Genomic DNA, 21,785 nt, shown 5'->3' on the forward strand with positions numbered 1-21,785 from the left:
CCGGAGGAGCTGGAGGAAGTGTCTGGGGTGAAGGAAGTCTGGGCATCTCTGTTGAGACTGCTGCCCCCGCGACCCGGTGACGGATAAGCGGCAGAAAATGGATGGATGGATGGGTGGATGGATGGGATGGATGGATGGATGGATGGATGGATGGATGGATGGATGGATGTTTATAGAGGGTAACATCATAACTCTTTAAAGGTACGCTTAAATTGGATATTTTTCTTTATGACAGAATAAACCAACCTTTGATTAAAATTCTCTAAAAATATCATCGATATACCTGAAGATTTACCTTAATCGCAACTGACCAATTTCTACAGTCGTTTGCAGCAGATTTCACATCCACTGCAGACAAAACATGAAACAAGTGGGCTAATAGTGTTGAACAGATAAAACAAAATACTGTCTCGCCTTATCCAGTGAACAGATTTCAGTAACAATATATAAATCTTGTAATACAGTGGAAAAGTTGCCATCTTGAGTTTTTAACGGTTGAGGTGTTCCTCAGGGCTTAATTGTGGGGCCCCTTCCATTTCCATTTGCTTCCTTGCCAACTGGGAAGCAATTGGTTTTCAGATGTTTCATGTTATGAAAATGTATATAAATTATCTATGTTTTATAATGTTTGTAACTATCATTATACTCACTGCATTACAAGTGGAAAAATACTGTGAGTGTTGGAAGCAACTTTTGACCTATGGAGTTAAACTGGAGGAGGGTTTGCCCTATTGAATGTGGCTACGGGACTGCGATTTATCGTCACAGTGGTGGTCATGATTGAATCAGATAAACCTTGGAGACAACTGAATGCTTTTAATATGATTGATTTGTAACTATGGAATATATATATATATGGCTTACATCTGTATTAACTTCAGTAGCCAGGAGGAAGCTGACACTGTTAAGCTGCCTGACTACTCCTTGTACAAGTAATAAGATTGTTGAATCTAACCTCTCTCTGTCTTGTGTCTCATTCTTGCCTCTGCATAGTTGGAGTGCAGAATCAAATTTCTCCAACATTTCACAAGAACCAACAAAAGAAAACCGGTTACCTTCTTTTCAAGCTCTTGTAGGATTACTATGACCCAGGATGATAATCTGCACCAGCAACCTGTTTTAATAGGTTAAAACAACCATTCATCTCATTTTCACACATGTATTATCTACCAGTAAAAATCCATTCAGTGACAGACTTCATTTTATTAGAAATTTATTGATTCTTTGGTTCTGTGACAATCCAAACGTGGCTTAATACTTCAACTAAATATCACCTGTTTATTTTTTACACAGCACAGCAGTTGTTTTCAGGAGTGCAGAAGTTAAACTTTGTAATAAAAAAATATCCAAATGAATAGTTAATTATCCTCCTCATTCATGGCAATCTCAGAACAGATTGTCTTGACATTAAAATCCTATTGCATATGTAATGAGTAAGCACATGTATAACAAACAAACAAACAAACAATCATATTTGGCTTTTTTCCAGAATTCACAAAAACACACACTCCTTGTACAGTCTTTACATATATACAGTACATATACAACAACAGACTTTTGTTTTGACGGATTATCGAGACCGAAAATCCACAGAATATTTGTGTCATTGCACCTTTAGTGTTTTAAAAAGTAATTTTCTCCAGTGTTTACAGACATTTAAAAAAAGAAGAGACACAAAACAAAGTAAAAGACGTATCAGACTCAAGAAAAAGGAAATTAGATAAGACACTGGGAATCTGCAGAGGCTTTGTGCTGCCGACATTAGTTCACAGATCTCTTGTGAGATTAGTCACAAAAGAGGGCACATATTGTACTTTTCATATTTGGCAGCTCTGTTTTTAATTATGGAGAAGGGTTTTATTGCCGTATACTGAAAGTGGGCCGCGGCGGGAGGGCCGCGTTATCAGCTCTCTTATCAAACCACATGAGGACCTTCTTTGTACAAACTACAAACCTTTGATTCAGGTTCAGGAGGCAAACACGTCCAACACGTAATGTGATTTCTGTGCTGTTGTACAACACAGTCGTTACCATGGTCGCCACTTATCTGGACACAACAGTTATTTCAGTCACATGACCAACCCAGGCCTACATTACAGCTACGACAGGTCGACGGTTTAGTAAAGTTAAAGGAGTCCGTTTCTAAGTGTACGTACTTGTATAGGATAACAGATACATTGATTTAACATGTTACACCCTGCGGTCTGAAGTTCATTAAAATCCCAGATGGTTCATATAAATAGTAAAACAACTAAAGTTTAGCAGCAGCCACTGCCTTCGTTTTTCCTCAGATCTGCTCCAAGGCTGGATATTTCAGCAGCATGGGAATGAGAAGTTATCTTTTTGTTGTGTTTGCAAATAAGATTAAAAAAAGAGGAGGTTAATTACATCACACAAGGTTCAGTGGGGCATTTTCCCCTATTTTCAATGTTTAATGTGGCTTTTTCTTTTTTCTTTGCAGTTAAAAAAATCTGCAAAACTAGAAGAAAAAACCTCCAGACCAAAATGAGTGTAAGACCAACCAACCTCTGGACATTTTTCTCCTTTATCTAATGGTAAAGGCATGAAAGATTTCATAATCTTTTAGATCCTTTTGAACAAACTTCAAAAGGATCTAAAAATAACAGAACTTACTCCACTGAGTGATTTTAAGTCCAGAATGAGTGGACTTGAAACAGCATCTCTGATTTGTAACTGCTTTAAATGATTTCCATTTTTTGTTTCATTTGATTTTAATATTTTACATCACACCTCTGTAAATTTTAATATCTGAAATCTTGGCCAGGACACCCTTGCAAAAGAGATTTTTAATCTCAATGGGTTTCTTTTCCTGGTTAAATAAAGGTTAAATAAAAAAAGACATTTGTACAAACGCCACCAACAAAGACTGAGCAGCTGTCTTGAAACTTGGACTTTATGATTTATTTTTTAAACCAATCAGCCGACCAAAGACAGCAGAGCCTTTATTCAGGGACTCCTATAGAAACGGGCACTTAAACTCTGGTTGCAACAGCATGAGAACAAAATACATGCAATGTTTTAACAATAAAACATGTTAACCTGAATGCCCAGGATGAGATTCTGAACCGGTAAATGGGTTTTAACACCCATTTAAGCCGGAGTAGGCTATTCCTGCAAAATCTGCAAGAACTAGATTAAAATTGAGAGCAAACCCAAGATGTTTCTTCTGATTTCCATCAAAAACCACACTTCTGAAATGATGCCTCCATAATGCATGAACGTGCAGTACCACAGGCACCAGGGGTTAACACAATCTCCCATCTTAGCGTACAATTTAGGTAGATAGTATTTTAGATATCGTTAAGCCATGGTTGGACTGTTTTCCTTATATTATATCCAGGTGACGTGTCGTCAGTCCACCTGCACCACAGGTAATAATTAAACCTGCAACCTTTGCCAACATTAACTATAATTTTATGTCCTGCAGAATCCAGTCTTTTCTTTATGTGACTTTCTTCTTCCACACCAGTTTTTGGTGCTTTCTCGCCCACGAGTGCTTTCATAAAGTAAAGTAAAATAGTTGTGCATGGTTTCTTTTTTTTTTTTTAAGTTGCCACTACTGCCACGGAAGACCGATTATTTTCTCTCTATATATATTAATTATATTAATTTTTAAAAAGACTTATGTAATTATTTATTATATGAATGTAAAAAACGATTTAAACCAATAAAACAACATACTATTCAGGAAAATTCGCCCCAAATTCTCCTACAATAATAATAATTGCTTGTTTTACTTCTCTTTTGTAATTTTTTTTTAAATTATTCTCAACATCTGGAAACCTGTTTTGCTTTACATCCTTCCAATTTTATGTGTTTGAGCGTCATATTGCTGTTAATCACAAAGACCTGCATAACGTAGCTGCTGGTTGGTCATGTGACTACTCCCGGAGGTTGTTAATATTTACCTTTACACACTTGAATCTGTCGGAAAATTCACTTGAACAAGTCTGAGGGTTCATTTTTGTTTCTCTCGGTCTGTAAGTTCGCGGGTTGATCCTTCAGTCCCGTTTCTTTCTCATATATCAGCACTGGTCCTCGCTCTGCAGCGAGCCACTTGCATCAGTGTCCATGAGCAGCTCTTCCTGCTTCTCCTCCGTCATCCTGTCCTTCTCTCCTCCAGGAGGGAGTGAGGAGAAGAGGGAGGCAGGAACGTAAGTATCATTGATTTTCCAGTTTACGGTGGCGTCTGTATCCGCTCCCATCCTCCCGCAGACGCCCCACCTGGACTCCATCACCTGGCCGGTCTCGGCCTCGCCGTCGCTCACTGCTCCGCGGTCCAACTCCTCACCGAGACACGTCTCCCCCCGGCTACCTGGGATTATCTCTCCAGCCATCCCGTCCTCCTTATCCAGGCAGAGATCTTCTCCTCCGCTCAGACCCGTCTCCATATCCCCCCCCATCCCCCTCTCGTTCCCAAGCCTCTCGTTATCGTCGCTCAGTCCCGGCTCCGGATGCTCCACCGTCTGCGGCGGCCGGGTTTCCGTCAGCGCCGCCGCGTCTTTGGCTTGTCTGATGCAGTTGAGCCACTGCTGCTTGTTAAAGGCGTCGCTGGCCTGAAAGTAGTGTGTCTGCAGCTGTCCTCCGGTGCGGTACGACACCCGGAAGAAGTTCTTGGCTGTAGGAGGACAAAGTGAGACATCAGGAGACAAAATACTGTTGTGGATCAATTCAGTACAATATACAGGACTGTCTCAGAAAATTAGAATATTGTGATTTTCTGTAATGCAATTACAAAAACAACTTTAACTGCTTAATTTTCAGTTTTTTGATATATTTGCATCTAAAAATGTCTGGAAAAGCTGGAGATGAAGTTTGTCATCCGCTACGGATAAATACGTCCATATTGTTTTAGCCATAGTGACTGTACAGGACTGTCTCAGAAAATTAGAATATTCTGATAAAGTTCTTTATTTTCTGTAATGCAATTACAAAAACAAGAATGTCCTACATTCTGGATTCATTACAAATCAACTGAAATATTTCAAGCCTTTTATTATTTTAATATTGCTGATCATGGCTTACAGCTTAAGAAAACTCAAATATCCTATCTCAAAAAATTTGAATATTCTGGGAATCTTAATCTTAAACTGTAAGCCATAATCAGCAATATTAAAATAATAAAAGGCTTGCAATATTTCAGTTGATTTGTAATGAATCCAGATTGTATGACATTTTTGCATTACAGAAAATAAAGGACTTTATCACAATATTCAAATTTTCTGAGACAGTCCTGTACAGTCACTATGGCTAAAACAATATGGACGTATTTATCCGTAGCGGACGGCAAACTTCATCTCCAGCTTTTCCAGAGGTTTTTAGATGCAAATATATCAAAAAACTGAAAATCAAGCAGTTAAAGCTACATATTCCTCTCCAAGGATTAAAATTGTGCGTGTTTCTTTCATGAAATACTGACTCCGCTCGTTGTTGCCGAAGGCTCCTCTGATGGAGCCGCCCACCCTCATCTCTCCGTCCGAGACGTCCTCCAGGTCCAGCTGACGGATGGGGACCGGCTGGCGGCAGAGCTGGAAGCTGACCGGCTGGTTGTTCAGCGAGACGGACCTGGTGAGGACCAGCACGTCCTGGAACAGAAACACGTGGAGCTTCTGCGGGGGCGACAAAGAGAAGCAGCGGGGGGTTATCCTTCTTTCAGTTTGGTAAACCAGTATTTCATGCGTTTCATGTGTTTCAGTTATGCTTGCCAATATCACAAAATCACGATGACACGATCTAGATGGATTCAGGAGCTGATGATCGATATGAGATGATCACTCCCATTCCCATCAAATCGCCATAAATAACTAAAATATCATTTCACTTTTATTTCTGGGTTCATCTGGAGAGATCAATGAAAAATAATCTGCATCATGATATGGGGTGATGCATGTATCCTCGATGATGGTGATGCACACATCCTCCGGGATTTCTTGGACTTTTTGAGAGGCTTTGAGTCCTTTAAAATCTTCGCATCAACATTTGCAGCTTTTAGAAAAGAAAGAAAACACAACGTTCTTCCACAGACATGAGAGTTGCGTGATTGAGGTTCCAGGAAAAGGGTTTGTGCACTTCCGAAGAGGAACATAAGCAAAAGAATTTGCTTGCGTGATGGACGCACCCTCGGTGATGGACGCATCCTCCGTGATCCTGATTTGTGATGTGTGGGGGGGGGCATCCATGAAAAAGGACATCGGCACCATGTTCAACCTTCAGATTCAGATTCAGACAACTTTAGGATTCCCTTTGGGAGGATCCCTCGGGGAAACTGACATCTCCATCTCACTCACTCAGCACTGTCATATACAAATAAAACACCCAACCTCCAACAACCTCCATAAGATCTTAAATACATGCAAGATTGCAATTGGGAGAGTAGATTTTACGTAAATGAAGATGAAGGAAGGATGAAGGGGTACAGAAATGTTCAGCTTTTACTCACCAGCCCTCTGTTGTTCTTCAGCTCTCCGTGGCAGCTGAGGGTCCTGGACCGATCGATCAGCTCGTCCTTCTGTCCGTCCTCCGAGTAAAGCAGACGGTCCTTGTAGTACTGACACTCGGATTCTCCCGTCTGCCTGTTGATGTCGGCCACCACACTCTGAACCATCAGCATCTGAGCAGAAACACGGTGCAGTTGACAGGTCACTCACCTGGTCGCTCACACATTCATCAAATCTATTAAACGCGTTGCCCACGTTTTTTTTTTTTCCCAATATCTTTTTATTTCACAAAAGAAAGGCAATCAGAAACATCCTTAATGACAGTAGGTCTTACAATTTTCTTTTGTGCACACATGCCAGATCTCGCCTACAAATCCCCCCCCCCCCCCCCCCCCCCCAAAAAAAACACAAAAACATACATACGAAATAAATAAATAAATAAATAAATAAAAATGAATATACTGGGGAAAAAAATAAAAAATATGGAAAATAACATCAGTAAGTAACAGTAGGGGCATCAAAACTTGAATACCTACAGATACATAAGATACATAAAGTAAATGACAGCAGTAAAACAGCAATCAGCGTACAATTAAGTTCTGTAAACCAGAGAATAATGGGAACCAAAATTCTTGAAAAAGATGGCCACGGTTATATTTTTCCAATGTTAGCTTTTCTAATGGTAGAAATGCTGTGATTTGGTCTATGAAAGTCTTATAAGATGCCCAAGTTTTAATCTCAAGTGAGATCTTGAGAATAAACAAATGTGTTTATAGACACTGCAGTAAGATATAAATCTAAATGGAAAAAGTAAGAAGTTTTTGAGGAGAAAATAGTTTATCTTCAGGATACTAAGGGTTGAAAACAATTAAACAAATTATTGAAATACCATAAAATAAAATAATGAATCAGTCACACACAACAATACCCCTCTAACCCCTTAAAAAAAGGCATAATTGGCTGGATTCACAATCTAAATCTAATTTTTATTGCACAACGAGGATAAAATCAAAGCTATTCTGCAAGAAAGTACCAGTTTTGTGATGCTCTGCGTGAGGACAGTCCTGTTATCTCCTTGTCATCATTTTAGCTTTAGGATTTTTTAAATTCTGGTTTCCACACAACTGAGGTGCTTTTAAGATTCGGTTTGTTAGTTGAGACTAAAGTTTCACTTCTCATCAACCTGACTTCTCACTAGATACATAGATAGATGAGATTGAGTTTGGATTTTGGCTCCGTTTCAACTAAACTCTAAACTTCAACCGTGTAGAAAAGCTGATGAAAGTACAACCAGGTGTGTTTTAACAAGGTTGTTCTTTTTAACTAGTTTGTCTTTTGCACATTTGATCTGCACGATCACTTGAGGTTTTTAAATCAGCTTAAAAACACACTTTTTCTCCCTGCTTTTGATTAGTTTCAGTGGATTCTGGCAACATTTTATTTCAAACTTATTTTACTCTTTATTTTAATTTAATTATATATGTACTCATCTTATTCTATGTATTTATTTTATCTTTGTAATATCTGCCTTTTATTCAGCTGTTTTTTAACTGTACGGGACTTTGGTTGACCTCGGTTGTTTTAAACTGCTCTATAAATAAAGATTGAGTTGTATTCTGGCAGACGTAAGACGTGTAGCTGCTGAACTCATCAACAACTGAGGGAGAACCTGAGTGATTTCCTCTTTTTAGCCCAAAAAGCTGTTTCGATTTCAGTCATTCATCCCTGATGTTTGCTTTCATTGCATGCTTCATGATTCAGAAAAGATTTGAAAAAAGAGAAAGCAAATATAACTTAAAAGGAACAGAGATTTAAAAAAAAAACCAAGATTCAGGACAAAATTGATGGAACGTTGTGTTTCTGTGCAAGGAATCAGTTTATGGAACAATCTGAATAAAGAAAACAAAGAATCCAAATCAAACATTACATTCAAAAGAACAATTAAAGCCTGTATGTTAAGCAACTATTTTTAGTTTAGTTTAGTTTATTTTCGGTCATGACACAAAAAAAAACAAAGAATAAAAATGACAACAATAAAACGAATACACTATTCAAAGAAAACATTACAAAAAAGTTTCCAATATACAAATAAACAAATAACATCTAGACCGAAAAAATATAATAATAATATAAAATATATATATATATATATAATATAATATAATGAAATATGTTAGTTAAGTTTAAAATACCCATAGACAGCGGTAATTTCATTTTATTTTAGTTTTTTTTTATTTACTTAGTAGTTGTTTTTTTTCATTTGTAATTTATGTCATTTGTGAATTTATTTCTTGGAAAAAGGGGCAGATTAGATAAGATTCTTCTTCTTTCTGCTCCCTTTTCATTCACAATTTATGAACATTTGGATTTGTATTGAATTGTTTTATTTTTTTTGAATGAAATAAAGAATAAAATGAAAATGAAAATGAAATGCTGACTGGGACTAGGGCTGGGCGATATATCGAGATTTTAATATATATCGATATATTTTCAAACGCGATATGGTACGATACATTGTATTAATTGCACAGTGTTTTTTAATTTAATTGTTATGCAGGAAAGGGATATTTGTTTTATTTTATTCAAGAAGCATTTTTATTCTATATATGCAGGCAGTTTATTTTTATTTCATTTGTTTTATACATTTTGATATTGTGCAGACCTCTGTTAATAAAGGTACTATGCTATAATGCTTTGGGGGAAACCCCAATTATGGCACAGAAAAAATATCGATATATATCGAGTATCGCCGTTCAGCTAGAAAATATTGAGATATGACTTTTGGTCCATATCGCCAAGCCCTAACTGGGACTCATATTGCCGTCGTAGCTGCAGACATTCACACAGAGCCCGGTCCCCTCAATCCATCATCCGTCAATGCACCGGTACCATCACCTGTTCTAACGACATGTCACTCACCGCTTGGTCCAGGTGCAGCCGGTCCGGATGCTCGTCGGGCGTGTGCTTGAGGATTTCTCTGAGCAGCAGCGGGTACTTGACCAGCCGGCTGCGGGGGATGTCCAGGAAGTTCCACAGGTCCAGCTTCCTGCTGAAGGGCGACTGCAGGCAGCGCTGCAGGAAGTCCTGGACCCGCCGGTCCTGCTTCTTCTGGTCCAGCAGGGCCTTGGCCTTCACCTGGTTGCTGCAGTACGGCGTGTAGGAGGAGAGGCAGGGGAGCTGTTCGGGGAGACACCGGGTTACTGGAGCGGCCTCTAAAAACACCTCATGTTGGGACTCTGACGGTTAGACGGGACGCTCACCCAGGCGGTCAGAATGTGCCCTACATGTTCCGTGGACCCGTCGGGTTTTCTGGCATCTCGGAGGCGGCTGAGCAGATCTGAGGAGAGAGGAAGTCGGGCTTCAGAGTTGTTTCTGTTAGCCTGTTTCAATTTTAGTTTTAGTCTAGTCTTTGAGTCAAACTTTGTCAGGCTTTTTATTCTGTGTTTAGTGCTTTAGTCTTGTTTGTTTTTGGCCTGTTAGTGTGTTACTGTGTCTTGTGTTATTAATGCTGATGTTACTGTTGCTGCTTCATGTTGTTTCTGTTTTCGTTTGTAGCAATTGTCTGTTGTTGAGCTTATGTTCACCTGTGTGTGTGTATTTTAGCTTAGTCTCTTACCTTTTAATCTTTATTCTGATGTAGCCTTCTTATTCGGAAATGTTTTATTGATTGTATCTTAATAATTTTTCTTTTAGGTTGACTATTTTACACCAGTCCAGGGACAACAGATGCAAAATAGCCTTTTTGTCTAATTCTGGCATATTTTACATTTGTTTAAATGTATTATTAATGTGCATTGTCCCCGATATCTAAACCTTTAAATAAATAAATAAAATAAACTATCATTTTAGTCTTTATTAGTTTTAGTCACGTTCATTCTCCTTTTAATCGTGTCATGTTTCAGTCGACTAAAAGTTTGAGCATTTTAGTCTTATTTTAGTCACAATTGTCCAGGACCATTTTATTCTCGTTTTAATCAAAGATTGTATTTAGCCAAACCCATTTTGCAATTCAAACAAGGTTATCTTATTATTGTTACCTTATTGACTCAAGAATACATTCATTCCAGATACAGAAGACTCTAATTTGAGTTTACAACATATTTATTTTTCCACATTTCTCCTTATCTTTTTTTTTTCGATTACATTAGGTTTTCTTTTCCACGTCTAAAAAATGCATATTAAGAATCTTTGTTAAAACATTTCGTCTCGTTTTGGTCAACGAAAATGAAGACACATTTTAGCAGAGCTTTTATTTTGTAATCTACATTTAAGTCTGGTTTTTATTCCTCTACGATATTGCATTATATATTTAATTATCGTTATCGTCACATGACCAACATTTTCGTTGCGTCTCGTCTTGTTTTCCTCAGGTGATAAAGGTTCGTTGAAGATGATATTTAGTCATAATTTTCATTGACGAAAGCAACTTTACTTCAGAGAGGAATGCTTATTGTTTAAGTGGCATCAATTTATTCAGTAGAGACAGTATCTGATGTAACACCATGTGACCAGTCATCCTTTTATATATGATGGTCTTTGACTGTTTTATCACTAACTTTGTAGAAATATTCCAACCTCACACTCCTGCATCACATGTAAACTAAACCATGAATCACTTTTTGTTTCATGTTCTGCAGCTAAACCAGACGCAGGGCCGTACCTTCATGCAGCGGTATCAGGGAATCCAGAGTACCAAAGATCTGGTTCAGTTCCTGCTCAGTCATGATGCTCAGCTTCAGCATCGGGTCGTGATAGGCCTGAGACACGCAGGGAAATACTCGTGTGAGAAAAACCTGAAGAATCTCACTTCTTTAAGAGAAAAAAAACAAGACAACAATTTTTGTTTACCTTCTTTGCCAACTGGAGATCCTCCACCAAGTCTTGCTCCCCCTGAACCAGCTCAAAAATGGCCTGCAGAAGAAGAAAAGTGTGAGATTTTGCACAGAAGGTTGTCTAGAGACATCAGAGGCAAACTCAGAAACTAATACCAGTCCCAATCCCCTCCCTACCCCTACTTTTCAGCCCTACCCCTAAATCTTGCGCGTTCCCGTGAGGTTAGTGGTGTCCCAATTCCTCTTTGCATTTAGGGCAAGTGGACATAATGACGGCTAGGGAGTATGAATCTAGCCTTTAAAAGCTAAGGATTTCAGATGCTGACTTCACGACCGAGGGCCTGAGAAAATTTCCCAGAATGCTTAAAGTCATCATTTGCATACTGAATCAAACAGAAAAACATGGCAGACATTTCTTATTTTTAAGTGAATAAAATCAATATTTTGAGTTAGTTTCTGCATAAAAATGCGTTTTGATTACATTTCTGGCGAGAAATATATATTTTACTTTCATAATATTCTCTCAGTGAATGTACATAATCACTCGCTTGCTCGTTGTTGTGAAGATCTCGCCAGAATAAAGGCTGATTTATGGTTCCGCGTTACACCAACGCAGAGCCTACGGCGTAGGATACGCGTCGCCGCGTTCCCTACGCCGTAGGATCTTCGTCGATTTAACGCAGAACCATAAATCGCCGGCGGCTCTTATAATCTCCGAAAACATCGGAGCAAATTTCTTAACAGGCGTTATTTGGATAAACTGAGCCCAGGTTGGGGATCTTAACGGTTACTTTTACGCCTGAAAAAATATTAAAACTTAATAAAGTGGCATATTAACAGCGCTACAGCGGAAATTAAAACAGCTTTTATCTCTCAGCTTCCTGATATGGTGTGACGTATGTGCAAACGTAACTACGCAGTCGCTTATGTACCCGAATGTAAACCACGCAGTGACGTAGCAAGTGGTGTCACAATCCCTAGGGAACATTACAAGGGCCCTACTCATTTTTAGGGCTAGTGGTAGAAAGTAGGGTGAACATTGGGATTGGCCCTAAGACTTCCGTCCAGCAGTATTTGAGCCCCACCTCTTGTCGCTTGATCTCCTTCGGGCTCAGCGGTTGCGTGGCTCCCAGTCGGACGTCGAACGTCTCGCTCCACAGCTTGCTGTCGCGGCGCTTGGATGCCGGGGCTGTTGCCGAGGAAACCCGGGACGCCGTCATGGAGGAGGAAGGGTTAGAGAGCGTTGCTGAGATAACCCGCGTCTTCGGCGCTGCGGAGGAGAGAGGAGGTGCAGGAGCAGGTCTCTCCGTCCGATTCTCATTACGGAAACTGATGGAGCGCTGCAGAGACAGAGACTGGTAAAAAACACGGTCTTCAGGTCAGAATATTGTCCTTGTTTTAAACTGGAGTTTTGAGAGCAGGTAAAACATGGAAACTTGAGACGGCGGACTGACGGCTCACCTGCAGCGTCTGACCGATCCTCTTCAGCGGCGTGGTCTTGACGGGCGGCAGCAGGCTGGCCAGAGACGTCACCCTGGACACAGGTTTACTGCGTTTGGTGCTGGGCTCCTGGAAGACGCAGACATCGCTCTCAATATAATTCAAGAACAGGATTTCTCTTATCAGTTCATCTCTCAAAGCTCCCTCGCTTTCACAGGCGTGCAGGCTGAAGCTCTGCCGTTATCTACAGGTCACATTTCATAATCGTGATGATGAGCTCAGTCCTGCGCCTCAGACGCACAGGAAAATTAAACATTAAACATTTATATCTACACAAGGCTGTAATATCATGAATACAATGTTCACAATACCACAACCAGCAAATTACAGCTTTATCAGTGAGGAAGTTTGCTGAGGAGTTTAGCGCCGACTCTTCGTCACCTTTTTTAAAAGTAAGCAAATCTGAAAGTCACCAGCATCCGTTTCACATATGGAGGAAAGTAAAGGGGTCCTAATATGGATCCTTGAGGTACACCACTTGATAACGGAGGAAATTTAGACAGACGAGCAGAAGGACGCAACATCAGAAATGAATAAAAGACCATCAAAAACTTATAAGAGGATAAATTCACAGCTGTGTGGCGTATAAAACCAGGTTGAATAACCACCAAAAATGTTAAAGCCTCTGACAGGACTCCAAGATGTCGTTCCACTTAAATTATAGCATGACGATGGTATTAAGTGTATACTCCTATTTAATAAAATATCCATCCATCCATCCATCTGAGAAGTATATTAAGTGTATAAAGATAAGTATATAAAAAAATCAGACTGTCAAAGAGGGCGGATGAAGGACACAGCCTCTAGGGCCCCAAGGACTGGCAATATGCACTCCACAGCAACGGCAACAATATGGTCATTTATTTTGCAATGAAGTGGAACCGTAGTTGCAAACCCGTTTGTGGGGCCCCGGCCCCGTGTACCTGCATCTGACACTGTAATAACCGAAGTCGTGAAAACAAAACCCAGTCCCACCACCTCCCTCCTACGTTTAATGCAGAGACATGAAGAGGAGTTACCACTCTGGGGCAGAAAAGAAGAAGCAGAGAAAAGAAAAGGAAAAAAGAAAGAAAGATGGTGGCAATTGCATTTTTGCATTTTTGACTGACTTCAATTTCAATTTCAATTTTATTTATTTTGTAAGGAGGGACAGTGCACATCATTATACATGTACTGTGTACTGTGTTGAACTCCATAATAAAATAGCTAGATAAGCTCACAATTAAGCCATAATAATAAAAACAATAATAGCATAATAACAACATTATTATTATCATTATTATTAATAATAAATCATATTATTATTATTAATATTAATATTATTATTATTAATAATAATAATAATAATAATAATAAATTACACCTTTTATGAAAAGCTATGCATAATGATGAATGATGAGATAAACGTCATTGTCCCCGGAGCGGGACATTTGAATTGGGCAGGAGCTACATATGATATAAACATTTAAACTTAACACATGTTGAATTAAAATGTGAAATCTTTTTGAACTGACTTGATAACATGTTTCTCTCTTATCTCTCCTCAGGATCATTCTCAAGATTTTTAAAGCCAGTTAACCCAGGGGAGGATAACACTGATGACAAAACTGTAGGTTCAGTATTCCACTTTAATAGATAATGTTACATAAGGGGGCCCATTAGGGAGGTCCTGACTGTCATTGCAGTGTCTATGGGGGTTCAAAGTTGTGTTGCTGATATCCTCACGCATCAGAAATCCCCCGCGCGCGGTCTAGGCGATTGCCTGGGTTCCCTGCCCCGTTGCATCAACTCTGAGTATTAGTAGTAGAAAATGCTGTGCACACACAGTCATCATCATATCCCTGCCTTAAATACTCCCGAGACCCTGCGTTCTCATATGAGGACATTACATTTCTGCTGTTCTGCGCCATGATACTTAATTTGTACGAACATTGACCCATTGTCCTCATCCGGGACCCCCGCCTGCACCATCTAGTGGTCTCATAATGAAATTACACTCATCTGGGAAAAAACAAGATGGCTGGGATCACAATGAAAGTCTTCTATGGCAGCTCCCGACAGAAACATGGACAAGGTAAAAATCCTAACCTAATTTTATGATTGAAACTAGTATATTTATGCACAATAACGTCTGCAGCTTCACATGGCATGCTTTTTTTTATATATTTGAGTAATATTAGCAAGCTACAACGTCTGTAAACATGAAGTACTCGTTTGAGGAGAGGTCTATCTTCACTGCAAACACGTAAATTCTTTCCAAGAACATTTGTCTTTATTTTTTGCCCAAATGTCCAATTTCTAGTCAAAATAAGTCTCATTACACTTAAAATACTTGTTTTTAGATTTCCACTTGTTTAAAGCACATTTTCACTAGAAATAAGTAGAATAATCTGCCAGTGCAGCAAGTTTTTATTTCCTTGCAATAGGAAATGAACAATTGAAAATGGTATATAAATATAAATGATATAGAGATATAACCTAATACCCATGTTTTTACTCTGTAGCACTTTATTTCATTCAAAATGCTGAGTATATTGCAAATAAAATGTATCATATTTTTATTATTAGAACCTGACCAGGATGTGCAAGGATGCAGGGCAGGACCAAGAAAGGGAAATAGAGTTGTGGTGGTTTTTGAGATAACTACTTATTTTAGAAAGCTAAAATTTCATTTTTAGGTTAGTTGGGTCCTCCTGATCCCAAATAGCAAGGAAAAAATGTTTAAACAAAAATAAACCCATTGTCCTCATGTGAGGCCATTGGATTTGAAATAGTTCAACAGCACATAGAAAGCAAAAATTTAATTTCAACAAAAATTAGGTCCTACTGATCCCAAATAGTAAGGAGACATAAAAAATGCACATCCAACAAAAGCCCGGGTCTCAGGAGGTTAAAGATTCCTATGTGCGCCCTGTTGTTGTTGTTGTTGTTGTTGTTGTTCCACCTCCAGCTGGCCTTTCATGAGCAGGAAGGAAAGGACAGAGGATCAAGGGTCAATCCCAGTTATTGATACTGAGTACTGTGAGTTCATTTATCTCCTCCATTTAATTGTTTTATTTATGTTGTGGCAATTATTTCTTTCGACACGACCTCATATAAACTAGATGTTAACTCATTTACTTATACTTGGAAGTTTCATAATCTGCACTGCACTTTTGTAATAAGTTTTTATAATTTATATATCTTGTGTCAGATTGTTTATGATTATTTATATATATATATATGTTGTTTAAAGAAAATTAAGATCTCGGTGACCTGAAAGTGATGTCAGGTAAGTACCAACACTCAGATTACGTAACCCCTGCCCTTCTGAATCCACCACCAGCTCAGTGAAATGACATTTTTGTCTCGTCACAAGCTTGAATAGTGATGTGTTCTGACAGTTACGCAGGAGTTTTTGCACTTTATGCGTGAATTATGCAACTATTCAATAAAACTATATAATTTACCAGCAGATTTGCTTCCGTTGAGTGAACTGTGAATATACTCCTGAATCGACGGATGAATCATTTTGCCAAGACGTCGTGCAGTCTCAACAAAGAGTCCAAAATGTCTAAATATTCCTTCACTTGCAGGAAGGTTGATTTTGGTTTGTTAATATAATCCATACCAAACAATAGTGTGACTCAAGACTGTTTAGTTCTCTGACTGACCGTCTCACACAGCCGGTGTTCCATCACTTACCAGAATATTGCATCGATTTACGGCAGGCCGGTTGCATAACGCTCTCCCTGATGAACCGGTCAACGTGTTGCGTCAAACATTTACGCTGAAGAGTCATAAATGCTAAGACTTGGCTGAGGGACGTGACCTTCTGGAAACTGGAGAGCGCTGCACTTTCTCATAACTCAGTGTGGCTTTATTCCATTTTAAATAAACACAGCGACCAGGAATTTCAGCTGCTGCTGTTCAATGAACTCCAACTCAACAACTGTCAACACATCACTGGGGTAGTAAAGCTCTCAGCGAATCCTCACCTTTAAGAAATACATGAAATGTATCCTAACTTAAGTGTCTTGGATCCGTGCTGAGGACAGATATATAGTCGTATTACCTGCTATCGTTTTGTGTAGTAGCAGTCAGAGTATAATAATTCAGCCTCCACATTGTAAAGCTGCAACACACGGCACGATTTTTGTCCGTCTCAGATGAAAGACGGACGTCATGGAGGAGTTGTGGTAAAATCTGTCATTTCAGGCCCAAAGCAATGCGAGTGATGCCATGACACCGGTCTTCTTGCAACCACAGACTGATTTAATCTTCTGGCCGTCTGTCTACTGACCGTTGGACGTAAATTTAACTTGACGTGACATATTAATACGTCCCAGCAGCTTTATGAGAGGGAGTTGACCAAAATATGTGACTTGAGAAATTGTCCCAACTTTAGCAAAAAATTTTATTCTTATTCAACTCGACAATCCTCAGATCTTCATCCTCCTAAATTTCTCACTTGCAGAGGTCAATTTTTGGTGATATTTAGGGACTAAATTGTGGAATGATTTTTCCCACTTGACAAAGAGCTCTTTCTCTTTGAAATGTTACAAAAGACGTTTGAAGGAACACTTGACTGCTGTTTTGTAACTGTTTTCCCAATGTAAGGTTGTACATGTATCCATGTTCTTTTTTTTTTTTGTGTTTCACTCAGAGTGACATGTACCGTCTTATTTGCTCAGGAGTCAATATAAGTAATATAAGTTGTAAAAACAATATCCCATGCACACTCACACACACTTATTTTTTTTTGTCTTTATTCTTCATTATTATTATATATCATTATTAGTCGAACCGAGGACCTTCTTGCTGTGAGGCAACAGTGCTAACCACTAAGCCACCGTGCTGCCACTGCGTGCCTCGCAGGCCTGACAGGGGCCTTTCTGTGTGGAGTTTGCATGTTCTCCCCGTGCTTGCGTGGGTTCTCTCCGGGTACTCCGGCTTCCTCCCACAGTCCAAAAACATGCATATTAGGTTAATTGGTGATTGTAAATTGCCCGTAGGTGTGAGTGTGAGTGTGGTTGTGAGCACGGTTTGTGTGTTTATATGTGGCCCTGTGATGGACTGGTGACCTGTCCAGGGTGTAATCCCTGCCTCTCACCTAAAATGAGCTGGGATAGGCTCCAGCAGACCCCCGTGACCCCGCAAGGGATAAAGCGGGTAAGATAATGGATGGATGGATCATTATTAGTTTGCCATCACTTTTGTGTAGTTATACTTTTTGTTTTTGTATGTTAATCTTGTGTTCTTTATAACACATGAAATTTTAATAACTTCGGTGGAGGCTTCAAATAAGCTCATTGGGTTTTTTGCCTCTTCCTGCACCTATAGTATTTATATTTGATATTTCCTGTATATTTTTAAAAAACTGTGCAAAACAATAAACTAAACTAAACTAATAAACTAAATTACAGTCATGTTACCCCTGTTTCCAGTGTGGTGTATGATCCACAAGTCTTAAAAAGTTACCGGTACAATAATTTATGAATCTGTGCATTTGTGAGGCAATAATAATAATAATAATAATAATAATACGATTAATGATTAATAGCAGTTTTTGTAATAACAGCTTATCTTATTCTTTATTTTGGCTTCTTATTTTTCCTTGAAAGTGTAAGTTGCGGTGAGCCGAGTTCAACCAATCAGCTGTGAGCTCCACCCAGAGGACTGAGAGAGTTCTGAAGTACCAGATCTGGTGTTTACGGTATTTCCCCTTAATACAAGTCAAACAAGTAAACAAACATCAGGCTGCCTGTCCCAGATAGCTGTACAATAAATCAGTGTGTGTGTGTGTGTGTGTGTATGTGTGTCAGCTGACCCACTGGGACCATCCTCGCTGTCATCCATCCTGACCATCAGGAAGCAGTTTACCAAAAATAAATTCAGACTCTTTTTTCTAAAGTGAAATACGTTTTCACAACTTTTACACTTTTTTTTATATATATATAAAAATAAAGGTTTTCATGAGTTTTCAAACCATTTCTTCATGAATGGAAATCTGATCAATCTAAAAAGTGAATTTAAGTTCACCTGAATATGGAATGTTTTTCTGCTTAAAAACATATATTAAATTATTTACTAGAAATGAATAGATTTTAATCTGACACGTTGTAATGGATTCCTGTGTGTGACGGCGCTTCGTCTAATTCAGTCTGACACAAGATCAATGTGATGCAGTTGGTCAACAATAATCAGGTTCAAGCCTTGAGCATCGCTCTGATTTAGTTCCCTCTGCAAACCTCTCCAGCCCAAAAACAACTGCTAGAACATCATACACCACCAGTCAAAAACTGTTAAAAACTATTGAAATGCCAGTTTGAACACGTGAAGCCAGTTTTACCTTAAAAAAAAAGAAGAAAAAAAACAACAAAATATGAGATATTTTTCATGTGATTTTGTTTGTTTTTTTAAATCAAGAGACGAGACTCAAAGAAATCCAAATCTAAAAGATTAGCAATACCACTGATTTCCTTTCATTAGTATTTTTGGGACATGTTTGGATCCAGAGGTCACCTGAGGGTATGAAAAGAGTAAGAGTGAGAGTAACTGACAGATTTACAAAAAAAAGATGCAAGAAAAAGAAAACATTCCTGTTAAAATTCATGCCATAAGCTGCAACACAGCCAAACGATCACCAGATAATAAAAGAACTACAAAAATGGCCTGGGGGAAGCTTTGCAAGGGTAACTCTGTAAAAAAATATTTTTAAGTAAGAAATCAAAACTTCTTTCAAAAAAACTTAGAAGGTAATTTCCGACTTTTTTGCTAGTTTTAAGAATTCTAGTCCAGGAAATGTTTTTCTTACCCCACTGGCAAAGATATTTTGAATTTAAATTAGGGCTATTTTGACTACATTCATGGAATACTGGGGTTATTTCTAGATACGCTGTTTCTGCAGCATAAATACATGTTCAAAATGGACTTACGGACTTCCAAGTCATGTTTCTAGATAACCCAAAAATAATTTAATTCACATATTAATCAAATTACATATTTTTACTTGAATTGATATTCTATTTTATTTTTAAAAGTAATTTAGACTGCTCACCATTCCTCCCTTTAGTTGCATTTCCCTCTGAATAGTTCTACGTTGATTATTTTTTAAATAACCCAATAACATTAAATGCAATTTGAATCCAAACACTTTATTAAATCTGTATGATGATAAGAGTTCTGATGAACTTAACTGGGTTTGAGTTTTTCTGAAGTGAAAGTAATGTGGTCACAGAGCAAAAAACTGTTTAGCAGTTGTTTTTGTTTCCTCATTTCTATGACCTGGCATACAATCAAGCTGAATTTTAAAACCAATTTTGTGGCCCAGATCTGTGACTGTACGCTTTATACACTAATTTCAATATTTTGGTGGAGTTGAAGATACGCTATTTTGAAGAAAGGGAATTTGTTCACAGTGCTTAAAGGAGCATGAGGCAGGATTGAGGCAGGATTTATGAAAAAAATTTGTATATGTTTTAAGTTTTCTAGTAATAATGTCAGATGAAGCGTTCCAAACCAAAACGAATGAGCCCTCTAGCCTAGCGTATCTCTCCGTTGCCTTGAACAGGCTGTGTGCTGCAAAATGTGCTGCAATGGTGACCGGAATGTCCCGCGCTGGGCTGTGGATGTGACGTCACATGACGCTGCATGCACGTTCTCCCGTGCCGGCTTCGCTGTTGGCTGCAGTACCCCCGACAGCCGTCGTGGCGAAGGGTGGCGCTAATGAGTCTCATTTCTTAAAAGGAGCCTCATGCTCCTTTAAAAGAGACAATAAACAAATGTATAAATAAAGAAAACTAAAACACCACATTCGCTGTCCAGAAACCATGATCCACATACTGGATCAATTAAAGGTTTCTTGCTGAACGAGGCTATAAATTAGCTTTAAATGTGTCTCCACAGGTAAGTCATGCCATACTATGCTTCCTGTACTAATCTGAACCAAAAACACAGACGAACTGCACCAGATGGAACAACAACCATTAGGCACTAATGTGCTGTCAATAATGGAGGTGCCAAAACATTCGTAGTTTTGAAAGCCAAAGGAAAGAAAAAGTTTTTTTTTTAAAAGTCAAGGAGGGATGTTAAAAAAGTGGGTCACTCTGTCCAGATCATGAAGAGGGAGGTCATTTAATTCAATTCTTCAATTCAACTTTATTTATATATCGTCTATTACAACAGAAGTTGTCTCTAGGCGCTTTCCAGAGACCCAGAACATGATGTAGGTCTTGACTTTAAAAAAACTGCATCAGCTGAAAGAAACGTGACCGACTACAGAGGAAATCTGTTTATCGAATTTAAAATCATAATCAAAAATATGTCAAGAGTCTTAACTGAGGAATGCACATGAGGAGAGAGACTTCTAGGAGCCCAGAGGAACCGAACACAATCACATCTGTTTAGCCCGTATTTAGAGCATCAAAAATAAAATTAAAGTCAACCAGGATATAATATCCTTTAACCCTCACTTTTTTAAGTTAAGGGGATATAAATCTGTACATCAGAGTGAAAATGGAACAAGACATTCTGTTTCTTTAAAGTAGACCCCCACGGGAGACAATGACAGAAGAGGGGGGCCCAGAATAGAACCCTGTGGGACACCATGATGAACCGTCGCCCAAAGAGACAGAAAATCTATCTCTCAAATAAGACTGAAACCACTTTTTAAACCAGTTAAATTACTGTCTATTTTATTCTTCAAACATGAGACGCAAATTTTATGGTCTGCAGCATCAAAGGCAGCTGTTACATCTAAAAAACAAAACTTGACCTTTATAATAACTCGAATCCACTGTTAAGATAAGATCATTAGAAATTCTCAACAGTGAAGTTTCAGTCCTGTGATGAAGTTTAAGGGCAGATTTGGAGACAAGCTTAAATTTGAAACCTGGAAAGGTCGAGATATACTTTTTTTCTCCTCCAGAGATTGCACAATAACTTGATTCAACAAAGCACAACGGAATTAAACATTTTTTAAGTTTAAGAATTTGGTTCCCCATGTAAAGGCATC

The 21,785-nt window shown here is 38.6% G+C and overlaps 1 protein-coding gene across 4 annotated transcripts in view; it reads right to left on the bottom strand.

Moving 5' to 3' along the window:
• Positions 1 to 1,196: 1,196 nt before the first annotated feature.
• The window catches only part of LOC133448281 (rho guanine nucleotide exchange factor 3-like), a 34,670-nt gene continuing 14,081 nt past the window's right edge, over positions 1,197 to 21,785 (bottom strand). For 3 of the 4 annotated variants that reach the window (XM_061726662.1, XM_061726660.1, XM_061726659.1), the window contains 9 exons: positions 12,752 to 12,859; positions 12,376 to 12,645; positions 11,307 to 11,369; positions 11,119 to 11,215; positions 9,719 to 9,795; positions 9,378 to 9,635; positions 6,461 to 6,631; positions 5,441 to 5,630; positions 1,197 to 4,639 (listed from right to left, as the gene is read on the bottom strand). In XM_061726662.1, the coding sequence (XP_061582646.1) occupies positions 4,047 to 4,639; positions 5,441 to 5,630; positions 6,461 to 6,631; positions 9,378 to 9,635; positions 9,719 to 9,795; positions 11,119 to 11,215; positions 11,307 to 11,369; positions 12,376 to 12,645; positions 12,752 to 12,859 (1,827 nt within the window). In that variant the 3' untranslated portion in view covers positions 1,197 to 4,046. The remainder of the gene's footprint in view (positions 4,640 to 5,440; positions 5,631 to 6,460; positions 6,632 to 9,377; positions 9,636 to 9,718; positions 9,796 to 11,118; positions 11,216 to 11,306; positions 11,370 to 12,375; positions 12,646 to 12,751; positions 12,860 to 21,785) is intronic. The other variant, XM_061726661.1, reaches the window with a different exon arrangement.

This window comes from Cololabis saira, chromosome 8 (assembly GCF_033807715.1).
Source record: "Cololabis saira isolate AMF1-May2022 chromosome 8, fColSai1.1, whole genome shotgun sequence".
Taxonomy (NCBI): Eukaryota; Metazoa; Chordata; class Actinopteri; order Beloniformes; family Belonidae; genus Cololabis; species Cololabis saira.